The sequence below is a fragment of the Hemitrygon akajei genome, chromosome 29 (assembly GCF_048418815.1).
Source record: "Hemitrygon akajei chromosome 29, sHemAka1.3, whole genome shotgun sequence".
NCBI lineage: Eukaryota > Metazoa > Chordata > Chondrichthyes > Myliobatiformes > Dasyatidae > Hemitrygon > Hemitrygon akajei.
This window is the reverse complement of record NC_133152.1, coordinates 49,272,769-49,299,227: the sequence shown is the minus strand read 5'-3', so window position 1 is coordinate 49,299,227 and position 26,459 is coordinate 49,272,769. Positions and strand designations below refer to the sequence as shown.

At 42.8% G+C, this 26,459-nt stretch overlaps 2 protein-coding genes across 10 annotated transcripts in view; both read left to right on the top strand.

Moving 5' to 3' along the window:
- LOC140718507 (solute carrier family 35 member E2A) overlaps positions 1-18,261 on the top strand; it is a 43,482-nt gene extending 25,221 nt beyond the window's left edge. For 3 of the 4 annotated variants that reach the window (XM_073032432.1, XM_073032433.1, XM_073032434.1), the window contains exons 6-9: positions 8,690-8,743; positions 12,927-12,999; positions 14,374-14,519; positions 16,889-18,261. In XM_073032432.1, coding sequence (XP_072888533.1) covers positions 8,690-8,743; positions 12,927-12,999; positions 14,374-14,519; positions 16,889-17,114 — 499 coding nt within the window. In that variant the 3' untranslated portion in view covers positions 17,115-18,261. The remainder of the gene's footprint in view (positions 1-8,689; positions 8,744-12,926; positions 13,000-14,373; positions 14,520-16,888) is intronic. The other variant, XM_073032435.1, reaches the window with a different exon arrangement.
- Positions 18,262-19,333: 1,072 nt separating this feature from the next.
- Positions 19,334-26,459, top strand: part of cdk11b (cyclin dependent kinase 11B) — a 63,762-nt gene continuing 56,636 nt past the window's right edge. For 4 of the 6 annotated variants that reach the window (XM_073032425.1, XM_073032427.1, XM_073032426.1 and 1 more), the window contains exons 1-2: positions 19,336-19,411; positions 22,304-22,446. The gene's annotated coding sequence lies outside the window, so the exon portion shown is untranslated. Of the gene's footprint in view, positions 19,412-22,303; positions 22,447-26,459 lie in introns of all 6 variants that reach the window. The other 2 variants (XM_073032424.1, XM_073032423.1) reach the window with 1 other exon arrangement.

Here is a 26,459-nt window from a genome sequence, read left to right as displayed (position 1 = left end):
ATCAACCTGATGAACCTCCTCTGCACCGCCTCCAAAGCCAGTATATTCTTCAAGTTAAGGAGAACTGCACGCAGTACTCCAGGTGCGGCCTCACCAGTACCCTGTACAGTTACAGCATAATCTCCCTGCTCTTAAATTTAATTCTTTTAGCAATGACAGCTAACATTCCATTTGCCTTCTTGATAGCCTGCTGAACCTGCATATCGACCTTTTGTGATTCATGCACAAGCACTCCCAAGCCCCTCTGCATAGTAGCATGCTGCAATTTTTTATCATTTGGATAATAATCTGCTCTTTCATTGTTCCTTCCAAAGTGGATGACCTCACATTTACCAACATTGTACTCCATCTGCCAGACCCTTGCCCACTCACTTACCTATCTATATTTCTCTGTAGATTCTCCGTATCTTCTGCGCAATTAGCTTTTCCACTCAATTTGTTATCATCAGCAAATTTAGATAAACTATACTGGGTGCCCTCTTCCAGATTGTTACTGTGTATGGTGAACAGTTGCAGGCCCAGCATCGACCCCTGCGGTACACTGCTCCGCTGATTGCCAGCCAGGGTAACACCCATGTATCCCAACTCTTTGCTTTCTATTAATTAACCAATTCTCTATCCATGCTAATATATCACCCTCAACTCTATGCAGCCTTATCTTATGGATAAGTCTTTTATGTGGCACCTTATCGAACGCCTTCTGGAAATCCAAGTAAATAATGTCAATCTGTTCCCCTCTATCCACTGTGCTCATTATATCCTCAAAGAACTCCAGTGAGTTTGTCAAACAGGACCTGCCTTTGCTGAATCCATGCTGCATTTGCCTGATGGATCCATTTCTTTCCAGATGCCTTGCTATTTCTTCTTTAATGATAGCTTCAAGCATTTTCCCAACTACAGACGTTAAATTAACTGGCCTATAGTTACCTGTCTTTTGCCTACATCCTTTTTCAAACAGTGGAATGACATTTGCCACCTTCCAGTCTGCCAGGATCTGCCCAGAGTCCAGAGAATTTTGGTAAATCATCACCAAAGCCTCTACTATAATTTCTGCCATTTCTTTCAATACCCTGGGATGCATCCCATCAGGACCGGAGACTTATCTATCTTCAGGTCCACAAGTTTGCTTGGCACTACTTATTTGTTATTATTATTTTTTTAATAGTATGTATTGTATTGAACTGCTGCTGCTAAGTTAACAAATTTCACATTACATGCTGGTGATAATAAACCTGATTCTGAGCACTATCTCTTCAGTGATAGCTATTGTCCTCACCTCCCATCACATCCATAACATCTCTCTTTGGCATGTTAGATATGTCCTCCACCATGAAGACTGACACAAGATAGTTATTCAAAGCCTCAGCCATTTCCTTTATCAACTGTTACGAACCCCGTAACTGGGTCACTTACCAGTAAAGATAGAGAGGTCCGTTGAAGTCTGATGGTACTATTTTTAACAGTATTTATTAGTAAAAATACACAAAAATAATATCAATGCAAACATACAGATAATATATGTCGTCAATACTAAATCTAAAAGTGCGGGTATAATAATCAACAAGAAATAGCTCTATCGTTGTCTAGGGGATAAATGTATTGTCCGATGGAAATATAAAAGTCACTCAGTTCATTCAAGCTGCAGCCTTTTTTTGGAGAGAGAGAGAGACCTTTAGAAACTTGCCGGCTTTCCTTTTTATGATTTTGATCCTTCGGGAGTCCCGTTGGGGTGGCCGTTCACTCTTGGCCTCTCCTTTAGCTAAAGCCGTTCTTCCGTGGCGAGCCCGCCAATGCCCAGGCAAGGGAAAAGGACGCACGCGAGCCCCCCCACTGGCTGTCGCTATTAAACGCTGTCACGGGATTTCTAGCGTTTCTCCTGGTGCGTCTGAAGGGGTTGTTCCCCAGACCCTCTTTTATCCTTACTCACGGGGTCTCAGATGCCAATCAGGTTGGGATGATGCAATCCCTCAACCAGCCCACTCTGGTCATCCCCTGAGGGCTTCAATGAATAGTACAGTACTCAATACACAATTCCGTCTCCAAGAGACAATGGCCGTTATCCGTGGCTTTGTCTTGCTGAGGCCAGGATACATTCCAAAACCTTGAGGATTCTCTGTCATTTCCTGGGTCCCAGACCCGAATTAATAGCGATCTTGCGATTCTCAAGAAAGAAGGGGCGACTTTGTACCCTTCGGCCCCTCAGAGTTATGGCACATTTGTAACACCCCCTTCCTTCAAAGCTTTTTTACCATCGGTAAAAATGAATTAATACAGAGTCTTACAGGAGTTCAGAATCTAACACAATACAAGAGTTTTTTTTCACTACAGAGTAAACAGTTAACGATTACATTGTCATTTCCTTTAATATCATAACATCTTGTACCTTAATAAAGTCTTGTAGCATCAGACTCCAATTTAATAACCACCTATTTTTATTTCTTTCCTTCAGCAAACAAAAACTAAAGAGTTGTGATCTTAGCTTACCTGTATACTACAAAAGTTCATGCAAATACTAATCTTTATGTTACTTTCAAACTTAACAGTCAGTCTTCCATGGGGGTTGTCTTTATTATTCACATGCTTTGTCGAAATTCCTTGAAACTGGATCCTGTTAGTTAAAATGGCATCCCGTCAACCCTTGCCCCTTTTCCAGTTAACTCCCACATGGTTAACTTGTAAACCAGTGTGGAATAGGCCTTCGCATGCTCCTTTCATAGGAGTTATTTTATCAACAATGTGTTCCAAACTTAGACCATTTTCCGAATTTCCACACAATTCTTTAATTTTAAGGAAGTTGTTTGCATGAGTTTTCAGTTTAAACTCTTTGTTCAAAGAGCATTTCAAATTCTGCTTTTTCACAGCACACTCTTGAATAACAATAGCGTGTGGGGCACCTTTACATTCCAACTCAACCTGTAATTGATTCGCAGGCACCTTGTTACCAAGCCATTGTCTCTGTAGCCTGGTTGCTGCTTCTGACATCAATCCAGACTTTAAATTTTCTTCATTCAAGTTAGGAACTACACTTTTCCCTTTTCCTTCAATAATAATATTCACCTCATCACCTTTTATCTCCTCACTAACTTTTAACACACCTTCGAGCACAAACAACTGGGAATTCTCACTTCCCACTATTACCAAGGTTAACCCTTTCTTCACTGAACCAAGTCCATCTGACCCACAAGGACTGCATTCCTTTTCAACTGAATCAAATACCTCAGACTTTTTCTGAGCTCCATTACTAGGTTCAGTACCACATGCATCCACATCTTGAACACACTCAAACGGGACATCAGCCTCTTCCAGGCTTTCAATACCCGTACCTTTTTCAAATTCTAAATTCCCCTGATCCTCCCAGTTACTCTCTGGGCAACTCCCTTCTGGAGTAAACTCAACCCCGCGGGCTGAAACAACCTCATCTGCCAACCCAGCAGACTTCTTCAAGGTAATGGCATCCTTTTCATCTAGGACTGCCCTCATTTCATTATCGGGAACACCTTTAGAATTTTCAACTTCTTCAAACAGTTCTGCCAAACCAGACAGATCATCCATGTCCAACCCTGGACCTTTTAACAGCCTTATCTGTTTCTCATCTTTACTCCGTGCCTCTATAAATTTCCTCCTGGCTAAGGGCAGGACTACCTCCTCTCCCTTACTCTCTTTCACTTTCCTATTCTCCGTTTTACCACCCTCTAAACCCTCTTGGTACAGGGTCGGTAAAAACGTCTCGGCCAAATCGATACTGGCCGGATTTAAACTGGTCTCTTTCTCAGCTGCCTTTCTCGACATGCTGCGAGTGCTCGCACATGTGGGATAGATCTTGGAACCTAGGGGCGGGTCCGCAACAGGCTGGCTCGTCAGCTTCATTGCTGACCAAACCTCACCACCGGCTAAACCATTACCCAGAAGGACGTCCACGTCAGTTCTCGGGAATTCTGATCGCACCCCTATTTCAACTGGTCCAGATACCAGCTCACAATTTATAATGATCCTATGCAAGGGCACCGCTTCTGTCCCTTTTCCTATGCCTCTCAAAGTTACCATTCCAGTCTTGCGACCAAAATCCAGTACCTTACTGCTAATCAATGACAGCTCAGCTCCCGTGTCTCTCCAGATCCGCACTGGAACTGGTGTGTCTCCCTCTCTCACAGACACGGTTCCTTCTGAAATACCTTTCTCAGACCCTTCTCGTACTCTGTCTACCTGGGACTCTCTCGTTGATTTACTGATCACCACAGCACATCCTATAGGGACTGCTGCTTTCCATTTTCCTGTCTCCTTCCTCGGAGCAAGGCACTTAGATGCAATATGACCCACCTTTCCACAATTAAAACAGGTCAAGCCAGGACCTCTCCTGCCGTCTTGCCTCTCCTCCTTAATTTTACCACTAGCTCCCGGCGGGCTTTCTGCCTCAGCCGGCGGGCTTTCTCTACCGTTCCCACGGTCTCTCTGGTAACTTTTATTCGAGGAAAACCTTGTCTTGTGGGTTAGGGCATATTCATCTGCGAACCTAGCAAATTCGGAGATGGACTTATTCGGCTTCTCATTCAAATACATCCGGATATCATCCGAAACACAACCTTTAAATTCCTCAATCAGAATTAACTCCCTGAGACGCCAAAAATCTTCTTCCACTATTTCTGCTGCACACCAGCAATCCAAGAGCACACCCTTCTCATAGGCAAACTCGGTATACATCTGATTCCACCCTTTCTTTAAATTTCTGAACTTTTGTCTATAGGCTTCAGGTACCAATTCGTAGGTCTGAAGAATGGCCTCCTTTACTTTTTCATAATTCTCCGACTCTTCCTCCTCCGTGGACAACGCCGCATATGCCCGTTGTGCCTTCCCTTTTAACACACTTCGTAACAACGCCACCCATTGCTCTTTGGGCCACTTCTGACTCACTGCCACCTTTTCAAAATGCAAGAAATAACTATCAATATCCGTCTCCTCGAACGGAAGTACTAACCTAAGCTCCCGACTAACCGCTTCTCTCGGTCTGACCCTTGAGCTCTTCGCTCTTGCCTTAACTTCTCCATATCCAAGTCATGTTGCCTCTGTTTCTCCTTCTCCTCATACTCTCTCTCCTTCTCGGCTCTCTCCCTCTCTTTCTCAGCCCTTTCCTTCTCCCTTTTCACCTCTAACTCCTTTAGCTGGAGCTCATACTCCCTTTGCTTGTCGGCCCTCTTTTTTTCCTTTTCAGCTGCTTCCAGCTGCTTTAACTTAATTTCATGTTCCAACCTTAATTTCTCCAACTCTAACTGAGCCGTCCCACTAGCGGGTAACTTTTCAGGGATATTTTTCAATACCTCAGCAGAAAACACATTCTTCACAATATAATACTGAGTTATGGCCCTCCGCACCTCCCGCTTTTTCATCGACAACCTCACCTCTGTGAGGTTTAGTCCTTTCGCAATATTTATCAAGTCCGACTTTGTGGCAGCCTGTAACGCAGGGGTGTCAAACTCATTTTAGGTCACGGGCCGGATTGAGCAAAATGCAGCTTCATGCGGGCCGGATCAGTCGGACGCGTGCGAACGCAGCTTTTGTTGCCTCCGTTTTTTCAGCCTGCTCTCATGTGTCTCAGTCTCTGCTATAACTACAAAGTGTTTCACTTTGCAAATTCCGTTTCTTATGAACAAGACTGCCGAATAAACACTAAAAACCCTGAAAACCTGGTACCTGAATAAACTCAGCATTAGCCATATCATACGCCATAGGCGCTTTGATTACTGGGGCCAGCTTTAATAGTAATTAGATATTATCTCGCGGGCCAAAGATAATTCCCGCGGGCCTTGAGTTTGACATATATGCTCTAGCGCCTCCAGAGTCGGGTTTTCTATAAATTCATCCATGTCCATCTTTGCTGGTTTCCCGTCTGGCTACCCGCGCAACCAGATCCAAGTTTGGACTTACAAGCCCGATTCACTGGCCCTCCAATTTGGTATCAAATCTCAAGACGAGATCCCCCACTTTGTTACGAACCCTGTAACTGGGTCACTTACCAGCAAAGATAGAGAGGTCCGTTGAAGTCTGATGGTACTATTTTTAACAGTATTTATTAGTAAAAATACACAAAAATAATATCAATGCAAACATACAGATAATATACGTCATCAATACTAAATCTAAAAGTGCGGGTATAATAATAATCAATAAAAAATAGCTCTATCGTTGTCTAGGGGATAAATGTATTGTCCGATGGAAATATAAAAGTCACTCAGTTCATTCAGGTTGCAGCCTTTTGTTGGAGAGAGAGAGATTTTTAGAAACTTGCCGGCTTTCCTTTTTATGATTTTGATCCTTCGGGAGTCCCGTTGGGGTGGCCGTTCACTTTTGGCCTCTCCTTTAGCTAAAGCCGTTCTTCCGTGGCGAGCCCGCCAATGCCCAGGCAAGGGAAAAGGACGCACGCGAGCCCCCCCACTGGCTGTCGCTATTAAACGCTGTCACGGGATTTCTAGCATTTTTCCTGGTGCGTCTGAAGGGGTTGTTCCCCAGACCCTCTTTTATCCTTACTCACGGGGTCTCAGATGTCAATCAGGTTGGGATGGTGCAATCCCTCAACCAGCCCACTCTGGTCATCCCCTGAGGGCTTCAATGAATAGTACAGTACTCAATACACAATTCCGTCTCCAAGAGACAATGGCCGTTATCCGTGGCTTTGTCTTGCTGAGGCCAGGACACATTCCAAAACCTTGAGGATTCTCTGTCATTTCCTGGGTCCCAGACCCAAATTAATAGCGATCTTGCGATTCTCAAGAAAGAGGGGGCGACTTTGTACCCTTCGGCCCCTCAGAGAGTTGTGGCACATTCGTAACACAACCAATATCAATTCCCCCTTCTCGTCCTCCAAGGGACCTACATTCATTTTAGCCACCCTGTTCCGCTTTATATAATTATAAAACTTTTACTATCTGTTTTTATATTTTGTGCTAGTTTATTTTCACAATTCTAGCTTCCCTTTCTTGTTTGCTTAGTGGTACTTTTTAAAGTTTTCCCAGTCTTCCAGTTTCCCACTACTCTTGGCAACTTTGTATGCACGTGCTTATAGTTTGATGCCTTCTTTTATTTCCTTAGTTATTCAAGACCGGCTCTCCTCACCCTTACTGTCTTTGCTTTTAACTGGAATATACTTTTGTAGAGCACTGTGAAAAAGCTCTTTGAAAGTCTTCCACTGTTCCTCAACTGTCCCACCATATAGCCTGTGTTCCCAGTCTACACTAGCCAGATCCTCCTTCATCCCATTGTAGTCTCAATTGTTTAGGCATAATACACTGGTTTTAGATTGAACTATTGCACCCTCCATTTGTATGAAAACTTCATTCACACTGTGATCACTCTTTCCACGGGGATCCCTAACCACAAGATCACTAATTTTACCTGTCTCATTGCACAGGACCAGATCTAAGATGGCATGTTCCTTTTTAGATTCAGTAACATGCTGTTTAAGAAAGCCATCACAGATGCATTCTATGAAATCCTTGTCAAGACTGCCTTGACTGACTTGATTCACCCAATCTATGTGCCAGTTAACCATTCTCACATGCCTCCGATATTTCTCTGTTTATTGCCTGTGCCACTGTAATATTATTATTTGGTTAGCAATAGGCAACTCCCACCAGTGATTTCCCCCCCCCCCTTTGCTATTCCTAATCTCTATCCATTTGGATTCAATATTCTGCTACTTAGATCTTGTATTGTTTCTCACTATTGCCCTGATCTCATCTTTAATTAAGAACACTAGCCCAGATCCCAATCAGTGAAAGTCAACCTAGGATTGGTTGTCAGCTAACCAATAGGCATTGGTTGTTTCAGTTCAACATAATATTTCTGTGTTGTAGATTCCACGATTTTCCTTACAATATGAAGCTAAATGAGAGAAACATAGAAACGTAGAAAACCTACAGCATAATACAGACCCTTTGGCCCACAAAGTTGTGCTGAACATGTCCCTACCTCAGAAATTACTAGGCTTACCTATAGTTCTCTATTTTACTAAGCTTCATGTACCTATCTAAAAGCCTCTTAAAAGACCCTATCATATCCACCTCCACCACCGTTGCCGGCAGCCCATTCCACGCATTCACCACTCTCTGAGTAAAAAACTTACCCCTGACGTCTCCTCTGTACCTACTCCCCAGCACCTTAAACCTGTGTCCACTTGTGGCAACCATTTCAGCCCTGGGAAAAAGCCTCTGACTATCCACACGATCAATGCCTCTCATCATCTTACACACCTCTATCAGGTCACCTCTCATCCTCCATCACTCCAAGGAGAAAAGGCCATCCTCCTTTGCTCCAAGGAGAGATAGTTCCTTATTTTCTCTCCTTGTTGTAAGTATTGACCTTCCATTCATAAGAAAATATAATAATCTTTCGAACTCCAAAGATGACGATATCATCCACTATCTCTGAAGCTACCTCCTCCAACAAAACTATGGGCATAGATCGGATTTATCAGCTTTGGTATTATTTTTTGATATGAGATTTCCAAACAGTACTCTTAGGTACCTGTGTTTCTTCGTGTGTTGTATGTGGTTGTGGTGTAATCATACAATATTGGACCATTATTTAATTGAAACCTTAGATATTGCACCCAGAAAATGATTGCTACCATATCTGTGAAAATTTACTGGCACTTGCATGCATATTCTTACATATTCCTGTGCTAATGCTTTGTTTTTAGTCTACAGAATGTGTTCTCCAAGAAGTTGCTCAGTGGAGACAAGTATAAATTCTCGTAAGTTTTTAAATAATTTTGGTTTGATCAGTTTGGCATGACAGGTTCGACAGCTCAATCTCATCCTCACCGCAGAAATCCACACCAGGCTTACTTCCCTCACAGGAAAATAGCCACTCACAGGAGACCTTGCCCACGCCCAGGATTACGGCTGCACAGGTGGAAGGTCAACTGAGGAAGATCTGTACCAGCAAGGCGGCTGGACCGGATGGAGTTTCCCCACGATTACTGAGGGCCTGTGCGACTGAGCTGGGAGAACCACTACAGCGCATCTTCAACATGAGCCTGGAGCAGAGAAGAGTACCCAGACAGTGGAAAACATCCTGTATTGTCCCGGTACCGAAGAAACCACAACCAAAGGAGTTGAATGACTTCAGACCTGTTGCCTTGACGTCGCACGTGATGAAGACCATGGAGCGGCTGATAATACAGAATCTGAGGCCACAAACCAGGCACGCCCAGGATCCTCTTCAGTTTGCGTATAAGGAGAAGGTGGGAGTGGAGGATGCTATCACGTATTTGCTGCACAAATCACTCTCTCACCTAGATGGGGTCAGTTGTGCTGTGAGGATTACATTCCTTGACTTCTCTAGTGCCTTTAACACCATCCAGCCCAAGATCTTAAGGCACAAACTAACGGAGATGGGAGTAGACTCTCACATGGTGGATTGGATAGTGGACTACTTGACAGATAGACCTCAGTACGTGCGGTTGGGAGACTGTAGGTCTGACACGGTGGTCAGCAGCACAGGAGCGCCGCGGGGAACCGTACTCTCTCCGGTACTGTTCACCCTGTACACATCAGACTTCCAATATAACTCGGAGTCCTGCCATGTGCAGAAGTTCGCTGATGACACGGCCATAGTGGGGTGTGTCAGGAATGGACAGGAGGAGGAGTATAGGAAACTGATACAGGACTTTGTGATATGGTGCAACTCAAACTACCTGCGTCTCAATATCACCAAGACCAAGGAGATGGTGGTGGACTTTAGGAGATCTAGGCCTCATATGGAGCCAGTGATCATTAATGGAGAATGTGTGGAGCAGGTTAAGACCTACAAGTATCTGGGAGTACAGTTAGACGAGAAGCTAGACTGGACTGCCAACACAGATGCCTTGTGCAGGAAGGCACAGAGTCGACTGTACTTCCTTAGAAGGTTGGCGTCATTCAATGTCTGTAGTGAGATGCTGAAGATGTTCTATAGGTCAGTTGTGGAGAGCGCCCTCTTCTTTGTGGTGGCATGTTGGGGAGGAAGCATTAAGAAGAGGGACGCCTCACGTCTTAATAAGCTGGTAAGGAAGGCGGGCTCTGTCGTGGGCAAAGTACTGGAGAGTTTAACATCGGTAGCTGAGCGAAGGGCGCTGAGTAGGCTACGGTCAATTATGGAAAACTCTGAACATCCTCTACATCCAGAGACAGAGAAGCAGTTTCAGCGACAGGTTACTATCGATGCAATGCTCCTCAGACAGGATGAAGAGGTCAATACTCCCCAATGCCATTAGGCTTTACAATTCAACCGCCAGGACTTAAGAACTTTTTAAAAGCTATTATTAATGCTTTTTGAGATAGTGATTTAGATGCATATCATATTTTTTACTGATTTAAGTATTGTATGTAATTAGTTTTGCTACAACAAGTGTATGGGACATTGGAAAAAAAGTTGAATTTCCCCATGGGGATGAATAAAGTATCTATCTATCTATCTATCTATAGTTTCTCAATAGGAATAGTTGTGTAATAATGTAGTTTGAACAGGTGCATTTCCCTTTTCTGTTTGCTAACTCTTTCTCCAGCCTTCATCTCACCAATGCACTTCTCCAGCTTCATTTTGCTTTTTAAAATGTATCTTCATTTGTGTTGGTTTGTTCAGGTTCCTGGTTTAATGCAGAGAATGTGTATGGGGGTGTACTGATGACCTTTTAATGGCAGAGAATGTGCATGGGGGTGTATTGATGACTTATTAATGCAGAGAACGAGTTCAGGGATGTATTGATGACCTATTAACACAGAATGTATGGGGGTGTATTGGTGACCTATTAACACAGAGAATGAGTACGGGGGTGTATTGATGACCTATTATTTTTGCTCAGTGTTTCTGGGGCTGCTGTCCTCAGTTCATTTTGTTTATATGTAAAGCACCCTGATATACTGGATGCTAGTGCAGGAAAAGCACAATAGTCTTCAAATCTAGAACTTTGACCTCAAACTATGGAAGTTAGAAAATATTTTAATTTTATTGTGTTGAGTAATACAGCACGGAACAGGCCCTTTTAGCCTACTACACTGCACCACACTGCCCTGCAATCCACCAATTTAACCCCAGCCTAGTCACAGGACAACTTACAGTGACCATTTAGCCCACTAACTGGTACATCTTTGGACTGTGGGAAGAAATGTGAGCACCCAGGGAAATCCCACACATTCCACGTGGAGGATATCCGTACAGATGACATTGGAATTGAACTCTGATGCCCTGAGCTGTAATAGCATTGCACTAACCACTACTATCCCAGTCCATATTGAGATTGTACACCTTTGGACTGTGGGAGGAAACCGGAGCACCCTGAGGAAATATATACACGTGGGAATAACATACAAACTGGCTTACAGAGGACACTGAAATTGAGCTCTGAACTCCACCCCAAGTTGTAATGGCATTGTGCTATCCGCTATGCTACAATGGTATCCCATAGAAATTTGTGTAATATTTTTCATTAATACCACGTGTGATTTCAGTATTGTAGCATCATGCACCTGAGGGCCAGATTGTAAAATGCAAGCCAACATTGGTGCACCAATCCCTAAGTGAACCTAAAAGCAATTAACATATCCACAGATAAGAAAAATTTCAATCAGGTCTATAGATAATAAACCAATTTAAAAATACTTATTCAATACTGCAGTAAAAGTTAACCATTGAGAAAATACTTATTCACTTAACAGAGAACAAAGAAGCTTCCAGAATTATACTTTGTATAACCACTAGAGGTGTATTAAACTGTTATGTGTATATTATTGCCACTAGAAATCTAGTAAGCAGTTACTTATGTACAAGGTAATTATATAACATACAAGCAGTAATTAATTGTTAAACTGTAAAGTAAATGATAATTAAACCATTAAATCTAACACATTTGATGTGATATAAATATCCACTGACAGTGCTCTCTACATTTCAGACACGGGATAAGATCCCCAGAATTTCCCATTAATAGAATAAATGGTGTAAGTACCTTGGTTGTACATAATGACAAGCTGTTTCCATATTGAGAGCTGTTTATGGTAGTAGCAGTGAGCTCACTTGAGTCAAATAAGATGTTCTCCTTTGGGATTGTCTATTGGTGGCCCTCAGGTGACTGTAGGGGTTGTCTATTGGTGAGTCCTCAGGTGACCTTAGGGATTGTCTATTGGTGGGCCCTCAGGTGACCGTAGGGATTGTCTATTGGTGGGCCCTCAGGTGACCGTAGGGATTGTCTATTGGTGGGTCCTCAGGTGGCTGTAGAGGCCGATCTAGGATCCACATTTTTTTGGTGTAGTGTGGACATGAGAAAGTGGTGGTTGTGGTTAGTGGTTGTGTCTTTGGTTGTTCAGTCTCTCCTTTCGCAGTGGTCACTTGCTCCCTTTGGGAAGACCTTGCACTCAATAGATGCACCTGGAGGAAATTTGTTGAGGAGGGAGCTGTACTCCATGGTTGTACTGAACACCTATTAACAAGTATGGGATCATCATTACAATTCATCACATCACTTCCACATATAATCCTGAAAACATGTCGAGTGATTTTAGCCACCAGTCTCCACTTGTAATTTTGAATTTTAGTAAGAACTTGTAGCCACGCGCAACGTGCTATTAAAGAAGCACACGGAGGCAGAGAGAGCTGAACTCAATGCCTTTACTGATTCAAGATCGCACGCTTAAATCTCCCCTCCCATGGGCCCCTGAGACCCGCGGGGCGGACGTGACATCAGACTGTCCCCGGAAGGTCCGCCCCAAGCGGGTAGTTCCAAATGCCCACGGCTCCCGATGGCGGTTCAAGTCCTGCATGTTTGGGCCGCCATAAACTTATAATATTGCAATAGTGTTGTTCTCCATTGTGAAATTAGCAGTAGAGAGGCCTCCAATCTACTGGAGACTCGGTCTCCATAATTCCTTGCTTTCTCACACTTTCTCTTTTGGTTCCAGGCCACCAGAACTACAGTTTTTTACCAGTGCTGCCGCAGTGATAATGTTAATTCCAGCATGGATTTTCCTCCTGGTAAGTGGATCCAGTTTGCAGCTGGCTGAAATAGATGTGTGATTACTCTGTTTATTAAAATGTAGTTTACTTTGAAGACAGGAAGAGGCCATTGGCCAATCAGGGTCTTTCTGGCACCCAACAGTGTAATTACACCAGTCCTTTCCTCCTCTCCGTACTTCCCAGTAGCCCTGCATCTTCACTCTCAAATGCTCTTCAGCTTATCTTTCTGTCCTGAATTCTCTTCACTAAGTCCCACCAGTCAGGGGTAATTTGCAGGAGCCATTTAACCTTAACAATACATCTTTGGGATAAGGAAACTAAAGCACACAGGTGAATCGACATGAACAACAGCTGATATCAGAATTTGAACTGGACCTTGAGAGCCATGAGGAAGCAGAACAACTTCCGCATCATTATACTGCCCTTACCATGTTCTGTAGTTACGGTGGGTGTCCAACAATGACAGGAAACCTGTGTGGGAGAGTTTTTATAGTGAAAAAGCCATTGCACTGGGGCACTTTCACTCTTTTGACCTCAGTTGTCTGGCAGTGGATGACCATGACTACTTCTGTGATTTGTCATGCACTTTGCTCTCCATGGAGCTTTGCAGAACCCCCTGTCAGGCTGTTGGATCTCACTAGATCTCATCCGCCCAGTCCACCGGAGCTGACTTCACATGCTGGACAGGCATACCCCTATCTCACTGTGGTATGAGGCCTGCCGGCTACCCTCACCTGGTTTAGCCTGCCCGTCTAAATGGGTGTGGCTGCTGTCACATGCAGACAGCAACCTGGAGCCACAGCTGAGAGCTGAGTGTCCAGTGGGGACCAAAGGTAAGTGCACTGCCCCAAAATGGACACAACAAGCCCAGAGGTGCTGGCCTCCCTGGACATCCTATACACCACGCTGTAGTTATATACTGTGGCTAAATATTTACCACTTGAGCACAGTGAACACTTCATCCACTGCTAAAAAATTCAAGTTGGACCTTTCTTACAGGAAAGATTTTTATCCTGGATATGTTTGGAAAAATAGAAAAAAATTCAACCTTATTGCAGTGTCTTTTATGTGAATCATCAAGTGTCAACTTTATTTACAAAGCCCTATGTTGTATTATGGAATGGAAGTTATGCAAAGAGAGAAGTAATATTTTCTTTTTGTTTTGATCAAAGGATAGATTTTTAGCACAATGGGACATGCTTTCCTTTGGAATTTTTATTCTGTAGTATTAGTAAGTGATGCTGCTTTGTTAAACAAGAATGAGTCCTGTTCATGTTGCTGAATGCTGTCCTCATTTGATTTCTAGGATCTTGAGATTCAGCCTGGGCAGGTCATTTACAGTCCTTGTTTGCCTTTCTAAAGGTAACTAACTCTGTTCTTTTCCTCTTGTAGGATATTCCAGTCCTAGGAAGACATGGCCACGAATTCAGTTTTAATCAAGATGTTGTGGTTCTGCTGCTTATTGATGGAATCTTATTTCACATTCAGAGTGTGACTGCATACGCTTTAATGGGAAAAATATCACCGGTTACTTTCAGGTAGATGTATCTGTAGAGGGGAAAAGGCAGAGACTAACCTTAATGTTGTGATTTTACATTGTGTATGATGTTAAAGGTCCTGGTAAAACTGAAGTTACTGTACATCAGAGGAAAACATACAGATTGTTGGAATCATACCTTGCATTAAGTCTGTGGTAGGAGTCGTAGAGACACACAACATGGAGGCAGGCCCATCGGTCCACAGAGTGTACATTGTCCATCAAGCACCCAATTACACCAATCCCACATGAATCCTTTTGTTTCCCACACTGCACTCCCCATCAACCTCCCCCAACGCTTACTTTCACCCACACACTGGGGCTAATCAGTCTACTAGCTGTATGTCTTTGAGAGTGTCTGTGACATTGGCTGCCGTGGTACAATGTTGAAGGACAATCACCGCAGCAGTTCTTCGTGTAGTCTTCACTCTCCAGCCATCTCCAGTTTCATCATGTGTTTCCAATGTAAGATTGGCAGTGTGCAGCAATTTGCTAATTCATATACAAGGTTCAATTTCTTCATGCAGTCTTCAAGTTCCAGTTGCTGCTGCAGGTCCTCATGCATTCTTCAAGTCCCAACCATCTTCGCTTGCATCATCCAACATCTGTTCCAGTTGTAGGCTTACCAGCGGGTTGGGTGGTGTGGATTTGCTGATGATTACACACGTTTCAATTTCATTTGCAACTTTTCAATAAATTAAACAGCTCAGCCTCTTGCAGCAGGATCTAGTAAAAGCAGGTACAGTTATACCACACGGAAATGGGCCATTTGACCTATCAAGTTTGGAATGACCACTGGTGACTCATCTGAGTTACTCTCTCAGCACTTGGCATGCATTCTTCTGTGTCTGGGTGATTCATGTGCTCATTTAGACTGTCAATGCTGTCAACAATTCTGTTTCCACACATCTATCTCTGTCTCTCTCCTCTAAATGTCTTATCACCACACGAACATCCTGGTGAATCTATGCAGCCTCTCCAGCGTTGCCACATTTTTCCTATACTGTGGTGACCAGAACTACATACAGTGGCCCAGATGAAGTCTGACCAATTGGAGCATGAGTTCCCTGCCCTTGTATTTGCCAACCTGAGTAATGATGGCTACCTTCCTCTCTGCCTTCTTAATCATAGTATCCACTGCATTGCCTTCCTCGAAGATCTTTACACTTGCACTCCAAGATCTTTTTGTTCTTCAGTAGCCCCTGGGACCTTACCTTTTCTATCAGATCCCTTTTTCTGCCTTTTTATCTCTTTCACCTATCATTTCTCATCTTCTTACTTCATCTCCCCTCTCCTACATATCGACCTTCCCCCTCACCTGGTCTCAGCTGCCAGCTTTTTTTTTGTAATTTATTTTTTTTATTGAAGTTCATCATCAACAAACATTTCCATAAGATGTATTTCAGACATTGTACATATATATCATATAATCACATATATCACAAATCTCTATATAAAATATTTATCTGAGGTATACACTTATAGAAAAGAGTGGAAAGAAAAAACAAAAGGAAAGAACTACCGTATGTACAAGTTGGAATTGATCTTTTTTTTTTACAACATATTCATTGATTTGTGAGAATAAAATCAGGCCTATGAGGCATTATGTAGTTAAACCATTTTTCCCAGTATGGATTAAATTGTTCCAGCTTATGAATAACAGATGCTGTTATTTGCTCCTTCCTCTCCCCCCATCTTTTTTCAGCTTCTGCCCCCTTCCTTTCCTATCCTGATGAAGGATCTCAACATGAAACGTTGACTCTTTATTCCTTTCCATAGTTGCTCCCTGACCTGAGTACCTCCAGCATTTTGTGCGTGTTGCTCTGAATTTCCAGCATCTGCAGATGCTGAAAATTTGTGGTGGGGGTATGTCACTTCCGATACAGTCCAAATCCCAGGAGTAAATGGTGTCACTCCCAACAGTGTCCGAATCCCAGGAGTAAATAGTGTCTACACTTTATTCAGAGAGGCAGGTTTCACTCCATCTGCGGTGAAAGGTGAACATAGAGACATTTGTAGAGGATTCGGTGTCTACACTTTATTCAGATGCTGTTGTTTTTGCTGGACTAGTACAGGTTACTGATGTATTTAAATGACAGAAGCTTTAAGCACTCCAGTGTCACGTTTCACTATGTTTACAATTCAAGCATTTAATGTTGTCATCAGTTCATCTCAACCACCTGATTAAATATTGCAAGCATTTAAAATAGCTTTCGATGGCATTCTGTCACATTATTGCTTCCTGTACCTATGGGTAATCTCTAGCACTGCAGAAAACCACAAATTGTATCTACCTTGAGCACTAGATTAGAAATATTTACAGTATGAAATAGTTAATTCAAATCTGTTTTTTTGTCTCCACTCATTCAGTGTTGCTAGTACGGTGAAACATGCCCTTTCAATTTGGCTTAGCATCATCATCTTCAACAACAAGATCACCGCATACTCTGCTTTCGGTACAGCTTTGGTCATTGTCGGAGTGTTCCTGTACAACCGAGCTCGTCAGTACCAACAGCAGCGGATCCAAGCTTTGGCATCTTGCAACAGTAATGTTCGGGAAGATCAGCCTCTACTGCCTGAGGAGCTGAAACACTGACCTGTACTCCGCTAGCGAAACGTGTGATTTTGTAAAATCTGGAAGCACCAATCTTAAGACTGATGTGTGTATGACTGTATTTCATTCAGCTAATTAATGGCTTTCCATTCACTCTGTGATATTAACTCGTTTCTCCCAAGTTTTTCTTGCTTATTTTAAAAACGCAGGTGTTAATGACCAGCTTAATTTTTGAACTTTAAAAAAATGAATTGTTTTCCATTATTTTGAAGATATTAATGATTTTATACATAAATGTACATCAAGCACCCTGAAAAATATTTAAACTGTAAAGATGTGTGTAATTATGGACACAATTCCTCAGGGTTTACTCATTGGAACTGTTTCTCTCACATGCTGACCTTCAGTGGATGAAATGCTTGCATTATTATGGTATTTCAAGGATTTTTCCAAGTTGGGTGTTGCCATTTAGAACTAAGCATTTTACACGAAACAGTAATTTCTTGTTTACTATGTAAATTTAAATTTAGGATGAAAGTTTGAAATGGTGTAATGAGATTAACATTTAGAAAATTGTTTTGTGTGCAAGTGCATAAAAACATCGGTGGGCTTGTATTAAAGATTGCTGCTTTATGCACACAGGAAGCTGCTCTATAGGATGCTGATCTTGTACTTACTATCCCAGGCAAACTGATAAACTTACTTGAAACTTTACATATTGAAACACAAAGATTCCTCCCAAATGCACTTTAAAATTTAATGTAAACCACTATTTTCCAAATCCATCTCCCTTTTTCACCTTGGAATAATTGTGCACATCTAGGACTGTGCTTGCTTTGACTGAGAGGAAATGAACTACAAACAGTATTGTGGATTCAAGATCTGATAATTAAAGTTAGTTTTATGATGTATAAGTTTTTACATCCTGTATTTCTAGTGCTGGAGACTAGTCTGTGCTATTAAACTTGCAGAAAACCAAAATGATGTTGTTAGATTTCACACAATGGTTGTGTTATATCCTCAATTTAAAAAAATTGAATGGAAAAGATCTCCATTATTGATCGTGATTACAATTTGTATGAAATTAATTTACAGCTGTCAGTCCTGTGCTTTAATTGTACTTTTCCAGTGTTTGATTAAAATATCTGTTTCTGAATAAAGACCGCATTACATTAATTTTGCACTGAAAGCCACTGACTTGACAATTAAATCTTTAGCAGTCATGCCCAATGCTTGCTACTCAAGTCTCTACCAAGTTCCTGAACCAGAACCTCAGATTCATGGATCTGAAAGTTTAAGATAACTGCAGTAACTGGAAAACTGAACCAAAAACAGGAACAATGGAAACCCTTGTGAAGTTAGGCTGAATTTGTGGAGTGGCAGATCATCTGAATTGAAAGATCAAACAACTTGTGTATAGTTGAGAGGAAAGGGGAGAAAGAGAGAGGATGTGGGTGGGGAGTGTGGGAGGGAGGCAGATCTGTAAGAAGGCGAGGGACTGGGGTGGAGGAGGACTAATTTTTTTTTCATCAAAGACACTTGCAAACCTCTACAGCTGTACAGTGAAGAGCATTCTGACAGGCTGCTCCACTGTCTGGTATGGGAGAGGGGGCTACTGCTCAAGATCGAAAAAAGCTACAGAGTGTTGTAAAATTAGTCAGCTCGAACTTGCATCCATAGCCTCCAAGACATCTTTGAGGTGCGGTGTCTAGCAAAGGCAGATTCCATCATTAAGGACCCCCATCACCCAGAACATGTTCATTTCTCATTGTTACCGTCAGGAAGGAGGCACACACTCAACGATTCAGGAACAGCTTCTTCCCCTCTGCCATCTGATTCCTAAATTGACATTGGACCCATGAACATTACCTCACTTATATTATTTGTTTTACACAATTTTAATATGCAAATATATACTTACGATAATTGATTTATTTTTTCTGTATTATTGTGTATTGCCTTGTACTGCTGCCAGTAAGTTAACAAATTTCACGACATATGCTAGTGATATTAAACCTGATTCTGATATGTAAGGAGAGAACTGATGTGGAGGGGTCAGATCTGTAAGAGGGAGAGGACAGGGAGGGGCGGATTTGTAAGAGGGTATGGAGGAAAGCGAAAGCGTGGGTCGGTAATAGGGTTAGAACAGAATACACTGGGTGGGTGGGTTGTCCGCCCCGGGCAAGAGTTCGGACATAAACTCACAGCCTCGGATTTGCTGGAGGCAAACGTTGGAAGAACTTTCGGCACATGCGCCGTGAATCAATCGCGCCGGAAGTGAGGCATAATCGAGGCGACGTGGTGGCCAAGGAGTGCTGTCGGTGCGAGTGGAGGCCCAGGTGGGTCGGGGGGCGGTTATGGTGCGCCGGGAGTAGTGTGTGGATGTAGTGACGGGTGATTAATCCATGGGGCAATGGACCGCGTTCCCGCCGTAGTCACAGGTCCGAGGGCTCCCCCCGTGGCTCCCATTTCCGACCAGCGGCTGAGGGCGTCGCGGCCCGTGTATGTGCATGGGCCTGGGGTCGCTCCCTTCCCTGTTCCCACCATCCAAGGGTCACATCACGGCTGGGCGGGGAACACAGATATGGTACACCTGGGAGAGGGCGGTGCCGAGGGAGCGCCGCAGTACCGGGGACAGAGCTGAGGGAGAGCCGCATTGCGAGGAAACCAGCCATTATTTCAATAAAACCAAGATATAGGAGCAGAATTAGGCCATTTGGCCCATCTAATCTGCTCCGCTATTTCATCATGGCTGATCCAATTTTCCTCTCAGCCCCAAACCCCCGCCTTCTCCCCGTATACCCTTCATGCCCTGTCCAATCAAGAATTTATCAACCACTGCCTTAAATACACACAAAGACTTGGCCGCCATAGTTGCCTGTGACAAGGAATTCCACAGATTCTCCACCCATGGGGTGAAGAAATTCCTCATCTTATTCTAAAAGGACGCTCCTCTAATTCTGAGGCTGTGTCCTCTAGTCTTGGGCTTTCCCACCATACAATTACGTATACAGTACAATTTTAGTGTTTCGGTAACTAATGTTCCTTTTTACTGCTTGTACATTGTTTTGGAGATGCAATATAAGGATTTTTTCTCCCTCATGTGAGTGGCTGTAAGAAATAAAATAAATCTTAAGTCATAGGAAACCTGCTCTCCACATCCACCCTATCAAGACCTTTCACCATTTGATAGGTTTCAATCTTCTCATCCTTCTAAATTCTAGTGAATACAGACCCAGAGCCATCAGACACTCTTCATATGACAAGCCATGGAATCATTTTTGTGATCTTCCTGTGAACCCTCTCCAGTTTCAGCACATCCTTTCTGAAATAAGGGACCCAAACCTGCTCACAATACTCCATGTGACATCTCACCAGTGCTTCATAAAGTTTCAACATTACATCCTTGCTTTTATATTCTAGTCTTGAAATGAATGCTAACAGTACATTTGCCTTCCTCACTATAGACTCAATCTGCAAATTAACTTTTAGGGAATCTGGTACAAGCCTCTCAAGTTAGTTTTGCACCTCAGTTTTTTTTTTGGTATTTTCTCTCCATCAATTCTATCATCCAAATCATTGACAAATAATGTAAATAGAATCTGTCACAACACAGACCTCTGTGGAACACCACTAGACACCGGCAGCCAGTCAGAAAAGGCTCCCTTTATTCCCATTCTTTGCCTCTTTCCTGCCAATCAGCCATTGCTTGATCCATGTTAGAATCTTTCCTGTAATACCATGGGCTTGTAGCTTGTTAAGCAGCCTCATGTATCACCTTGTCAAAGGCCTTCTGAAAATCCAAGTACACAACATTCATCAATTCTCCTTTGTCCATCCTGCTTGTTATTTCTTCAAAGAATTCTAACAGATTTGTCAGGCAAGATTTTCCCTTAAGGAAACCATGCTGACCTTATCCTATCTTGTCCTGTATCACCAAGTACTCCATAACTTCATCCTTAACAATTGACTCCTAACATCTTCCCAACCACTGAGGTCAGACTAACTGGCCTATAATTTCCTTTCTTCTGCCTCTCTCCCTTTTTGAAGAGTGGAGTGACATTTGCAATTTTCCAGTCTTCCAGAATCTAGTGATCCCTGAAAGATCATTACTAATGCCTCTATGATCCTTTCAGCCACCTCTTTAAGAACTCTGGCGTACAGCCCATCTGGTCCAGGTGACTTGGGACCTTTCAGTTTCCCAATAACCTTTTCTCTAGTTATGGTAACTTCATACACTTCATGCCCCTGACACCTGGAACTTTCACCATACTGCTAGTATCCACAGTGAAGACTGATGTAAAATACTTCTTCAGTTTGTCTGCAATTTCATTGTCCCTCATTATTAACTCTCTAACATTGTGTTCCAACTGTTCAATAGCCACTCTCGTCTCTGAAGAAACTTTTGCTATCATCTTTAATATTATTGGCTAGCTTATTTTTGTATCCATCTTTACCTTAATGACTTTCTAAATTGCTTTCTGGTGGTTTTTAATAGCTTCCCAATCCTCTAACTTCCCACTAATCTTAACTCTTTTACACGCCCTCTCTTTGACTTGTATGTTGGCTGTGTCTTCTCTTGTTAGCCATGGTTGTGTCATCTTTCCTTTAGAATACTTCTTCCTCTTTGGGATTTATATATCCTGTTCCTTCCAAATTGCTTCCAGAAATTCCAGCCATGCTGATCTGCCTTCCTCCTTGCCAGTGCTCTTTTCCAATCAATTCTGGCCAACCACTCTCTCACGTCTTTGTAATTCGCTTTACTCCTCTGTAATACTGATACATCTGACTTTAGCTTCTCCTCCTCAAATTTCAGGGTGAATTTGATCATATTATGATCATTTGTCCCTAAGTGTTCTTTTACCTTAAGCTCTCTAATCAGTTTTGGTTCATTGCAGAACACCCAATTCAAAATAGTTGATCAACCATGAGCTGCTCTAAAGAACCATGTTGTGAAATTCTCCCTCCTGGAATCTAGCACCAACCTGATTTTTCCAATCTACCTGCATTTTCAAGTCATCAATGACTATTATAACATTGCCCTTCTGACATGTATTTTCTATCTCTCGTAATTTGTAGACAAAATCCTTACTACTGTTTAGGGGTCTGTATACAATGCCCATCAGGGTCTTTTTACCCTTGCAGTTCCTTAACTCCATCCACAATGATTCAACACCTTCTGACCCTATGTCACCTCATTCTAATAATTTGATTTCATTTTTTACCAACAGAGCAACGTCGCCCACTCTGCCTTCCTGCCTGTCCTTTCGAGACAATGTGTATCCTTGGATATTAAGCCCCCAGCTATAATTTTTCAGCCATGATTCAGTGATGCCTACAACGTCATACCTGCCAATCTGCAACTGTGCTACAGGTTCAGCTACCTTATTCTATATATTAGACGCATTCAGATACAACACCTTCAGTTCTGTATTCACCTTTTATGATTTTGTTGCACCATGCTCAGTCTTTTGATTCCTGACTTTGTTTGAGGTCTTACCAACAGTTGCCTCCATAACCTCTCCATTAAGTGTTCTGGCACTCTGGTTCCCATCCCCTGCAACTTTAGTTTAAACCCCACAGTGCAGTATTAGTAAACCTTCCCACTAGGATATTAGTTCCCCTCCAGTTCGGGTGCAAACAGTCTCTTCCGTACAAGTCCCACATTACCTAGAAGAGAGACTAATGATCCAAAAATCTTATGCCATCCATCCAACACCAACTCCTTAGCCACGTATTAAACTGTATAATCTTCCCAGGTCTAGCCTCACTAGTATAGGGCACAGGTTGCAATCCTGAAATCACACTCCTGAATGTCTTGCTCCTTAACTTAGCATCTAACTCCCTATGCAGAAGCTCGTCACTTGTCCTGCCCATGTCATTGATACCTACATGGACCATGATGTTTGGCTGTTCACTCTCCCACTTAAGAATGCTGAGGACTTGATCTGAAGTGTCCTGGACCCTGGCACCTGGGAGGCAACTTACCATCTGGGAATCTCGTTCTCGCCCACAGAACCTCTTGTCAGTTTCCCTAACTAACGAATCCCCATCACCACAGCATGCCTTTTTTTCCCTCTTCCTGTCTGAGTCACAGAGGCAGACTCAGTGCCACAGACCCAACGTCTGTGAATTTCTTGTTTGCTCACCCACGTCCCCCACACCCGACAGTATCCAAAATGATATACCTGTTGTTGAGGGGGATGGCCACAGGGCATCTGACTCTTTTCCCTTCCTGACTGTCACCCAGTTTCTTGTGTCCTGCATTTTGAGTGTAATTACCTCTTTATATGTCAGCCTCCTGAATGATCCGGAGTTCATCCAGTTCCAGCTTCAACTCTTTAACACAGTTTGTTAGAAGCTGCAATTGGATGCACTTCTAGCAGTTGTAGTGGTCAGGGGTACTGGAGGTCTCCTTGCTTTCCCACATCCTGCAAGAGGAGCATTGCGGTATCCTGCCTGTCATCTCTATCTAGCTGATCAGTTGTAAAGAGAGAGAAAAAAACTTGAGCTTTTCTTTCTCTGAGTGATGCCTCTCCGCTGAAACCTCAAAGAGTTAAAGCCTTAAGATCACCACTCTAACTTTGCCCCGCCTTCCATTAATTTCCTTTTACTAATTAATTCCAAACACTGATTAAAGGAAGGCGGGGCAAAGTTAGAGTGGTCAAAGCTCTGTTACACTGCGGTGAACTGCTCCTGCCTTTTATCCTTGAGATGTGGACCTGATTGAAGTCCCCTCCTCTCCGAACTTCCAATGTCCGGATCGGCTGCTGGTCAAAGCTCTTTTTCCACAATGCCTCCACTTCTTGATTGATTATAAATTGCTTGGGGTAGTTTGTCAGGGATGTGAGATCTTCTAGAGTTGTGTACCTTTGCAGCCTCCTCTTTCTCTTCCCACTCCTCCCTCATTCTCTTCACTGACAATGACTGCCCTCACCAGCACCATACCTGGGTGGGACATGATGCTCAGTTTTTAACTTGCATCAGATCACATGGCATCCAAGGAGAGCTAGCAAACTGCACATAAAATAGCAGACGACAGAGTGATGGTGGATGGATGTCAGTGACCAGGAGTGTGCCCTAGGGGTTGTACTGTTCCCATTGTTATTTCTCATCTATATTCCCGAATTAAGCAAGAACGTACAAGGATGAGTTGGTAAATTTGCAGTTGATACTAAAATAGGTAGTGTCATCGACCTTGAAGAATGACAGTGGCATCTTGATCGGCTGGGCAGGCAGTCTGAGAAATTGCAAATGGAATTTAATTGCAATAGTGTGAAGTGTTAGATTTGGAAGGACAAATCGAGGTAGGATTTCTACCTCCAGCTGAAGGGCTCTGAGTATTGTTGAAGACACAGTGGCCTGAGAGTACAGGTTACAATTGCTTTAAAGCAACGTCATAGATAATCAGGGCAGACATGGAAGGTTTTAGACCATAAGACACAGGAGCAGAGTGAGGCCATCTGACCCATCGTGTCTGCTCCACCATTCAATCATGGCTGATCCTTTTTTTCTCCTCAACCCCAGTTCCCGGCCTTCTCCCTGTTACCTTTGATGTCACGTCCAATCAAGAACCTATCAATCTCTGCCTTAAGTACGCCCAACAACCTGGCCTAGCCTCCACAACTGCATGTGGCAACAACTTCCACAAATTCACCACCCTTTGGCTAAAGAAATTTCTCCGCATCTCTGTTTTAAAAGGGTGCCTCTCTATCTTGAGGCTGTGTCCTCTTGTCTTAGACTCTACCACCATGGGAAACATCCTTTCCACATTTACTCTGTCTAGGCCTTTCAACATTCGAAAGGTTTCAATGAGATCCCGCCTTATCCTTCTGAATTCCAGCGAGTACAGACCCAGAGCCATCAAACTTTCCTCATCTGATAACCCTTTCATTTCTGGAATCATCCTTGTGAACCCCCTGTGAATCCTCTCCAATGCCAGTACATCTTTTCTAAGATGAGGGGCCCAAAACTTTCACAATACTCAAGGTGAGGCCTCACCAGTGCCTTATAAAGCCTCAGCATCACATCGTTGCTCTTTTATTCTAGACTTCTTGAAATGAATGCTAACCTGGCATTTGCCTTCCTCACCTTCAACCTGCAAGTTAACCTTCAGGGTGTTCTGCACAAGGACTCCCAAGTCCCTCTGCATCTCAGATTCCTGGATTTTCTCCCCATTTAGAAAATAAACTGCACGTTTATTTCTACTACCAAAGTACATGACCATGCATTTTCCAACATTGTGTTTCATTTGTCAATCAAAATGGCATCACATGGTCTTAAAAGACATTTTGGCACACTGGCCTTCATAAATAGAGCATAGAGCACAGGAGATGGGATGTTATGTTGAAGTTGTATAAGATATTGGTTTGTTCAAATTTGGAGTATGGCATGCAGTTCTGGTCACCTACCTACAGAAGATATCAAGAAGATTGAAAGAGTAAAGAGAATACTTTCAAGGATGTTGTCAGGATTTAAGGGCCTGAGTTATAGGGAAAGGTTGAATAGGTTAGGACTTTATTCTCTAGGGTGTAGGAGAATGAGAGGAGATTTGGCAGAGGTATACCAAATTCTGAGGGGTATAGATAGGGTAACTGCAAGCAGGCATTTTCTACTGAGGTTGAGTGAGATGAGAACTAGAAGCATTGTTTAAGGGTGAAAGGTAAAATGTTTAAGGGGAACCTGAGGGGAATGTTTTCACTCTGAAGGATAACTATACAACAGGTGGTAGGTGTTCAGAACCAACTACTAGAGGAAGTGGTTGAAACAGGTGTGATAGATTTGTTTGTGTTATATGGACTGGTAAGTGGCTGATGAGAGTTCAGATGCGGTATAGTCCCAAGTGCTGGGAAATGGGATCAGCTGGAATATACATCTTGTTCAGCATTGAGATGTTTCCATGTTGTACAACCCTATGAGCTAAAGCATAGTCATTCCCTTCCCCCCACAGATGCTGCTCCATCCTCTGAGTTTCTCCAACAGGTTGCTTGCAGCTTTCAGAGTTTAGTAAAGTTTGAATACTTTACTTTGAAGCAAATCGATACTGCTTGTTAATTCTAATTAGACAGGGCCTGTGGGGTAACAAAGGGGCAAATACAGATCTTTCCAAAGTGGGGCACAATAAAAATAAGTTAAGAAATGCCTGTTAGTTACTTGTACCTTTGAAGTACCATCATTTTGTGATATAACAAAGGTATTGGACTTTGCTGTTGATGACAAGTCAACATCTGTGGTGAAAATATATTTTAGTTCAACAAAGGTTCAAATTGAATCAATTGTAGAACGGCCTTTCATCAGGTTGAAATGGTGCATAATTTCCATTTTTTAGATTTTCTCTCTTCTACCCCATAAAGAATTAGGGTTTGATCTTCAGAGACAAAGTCTAGA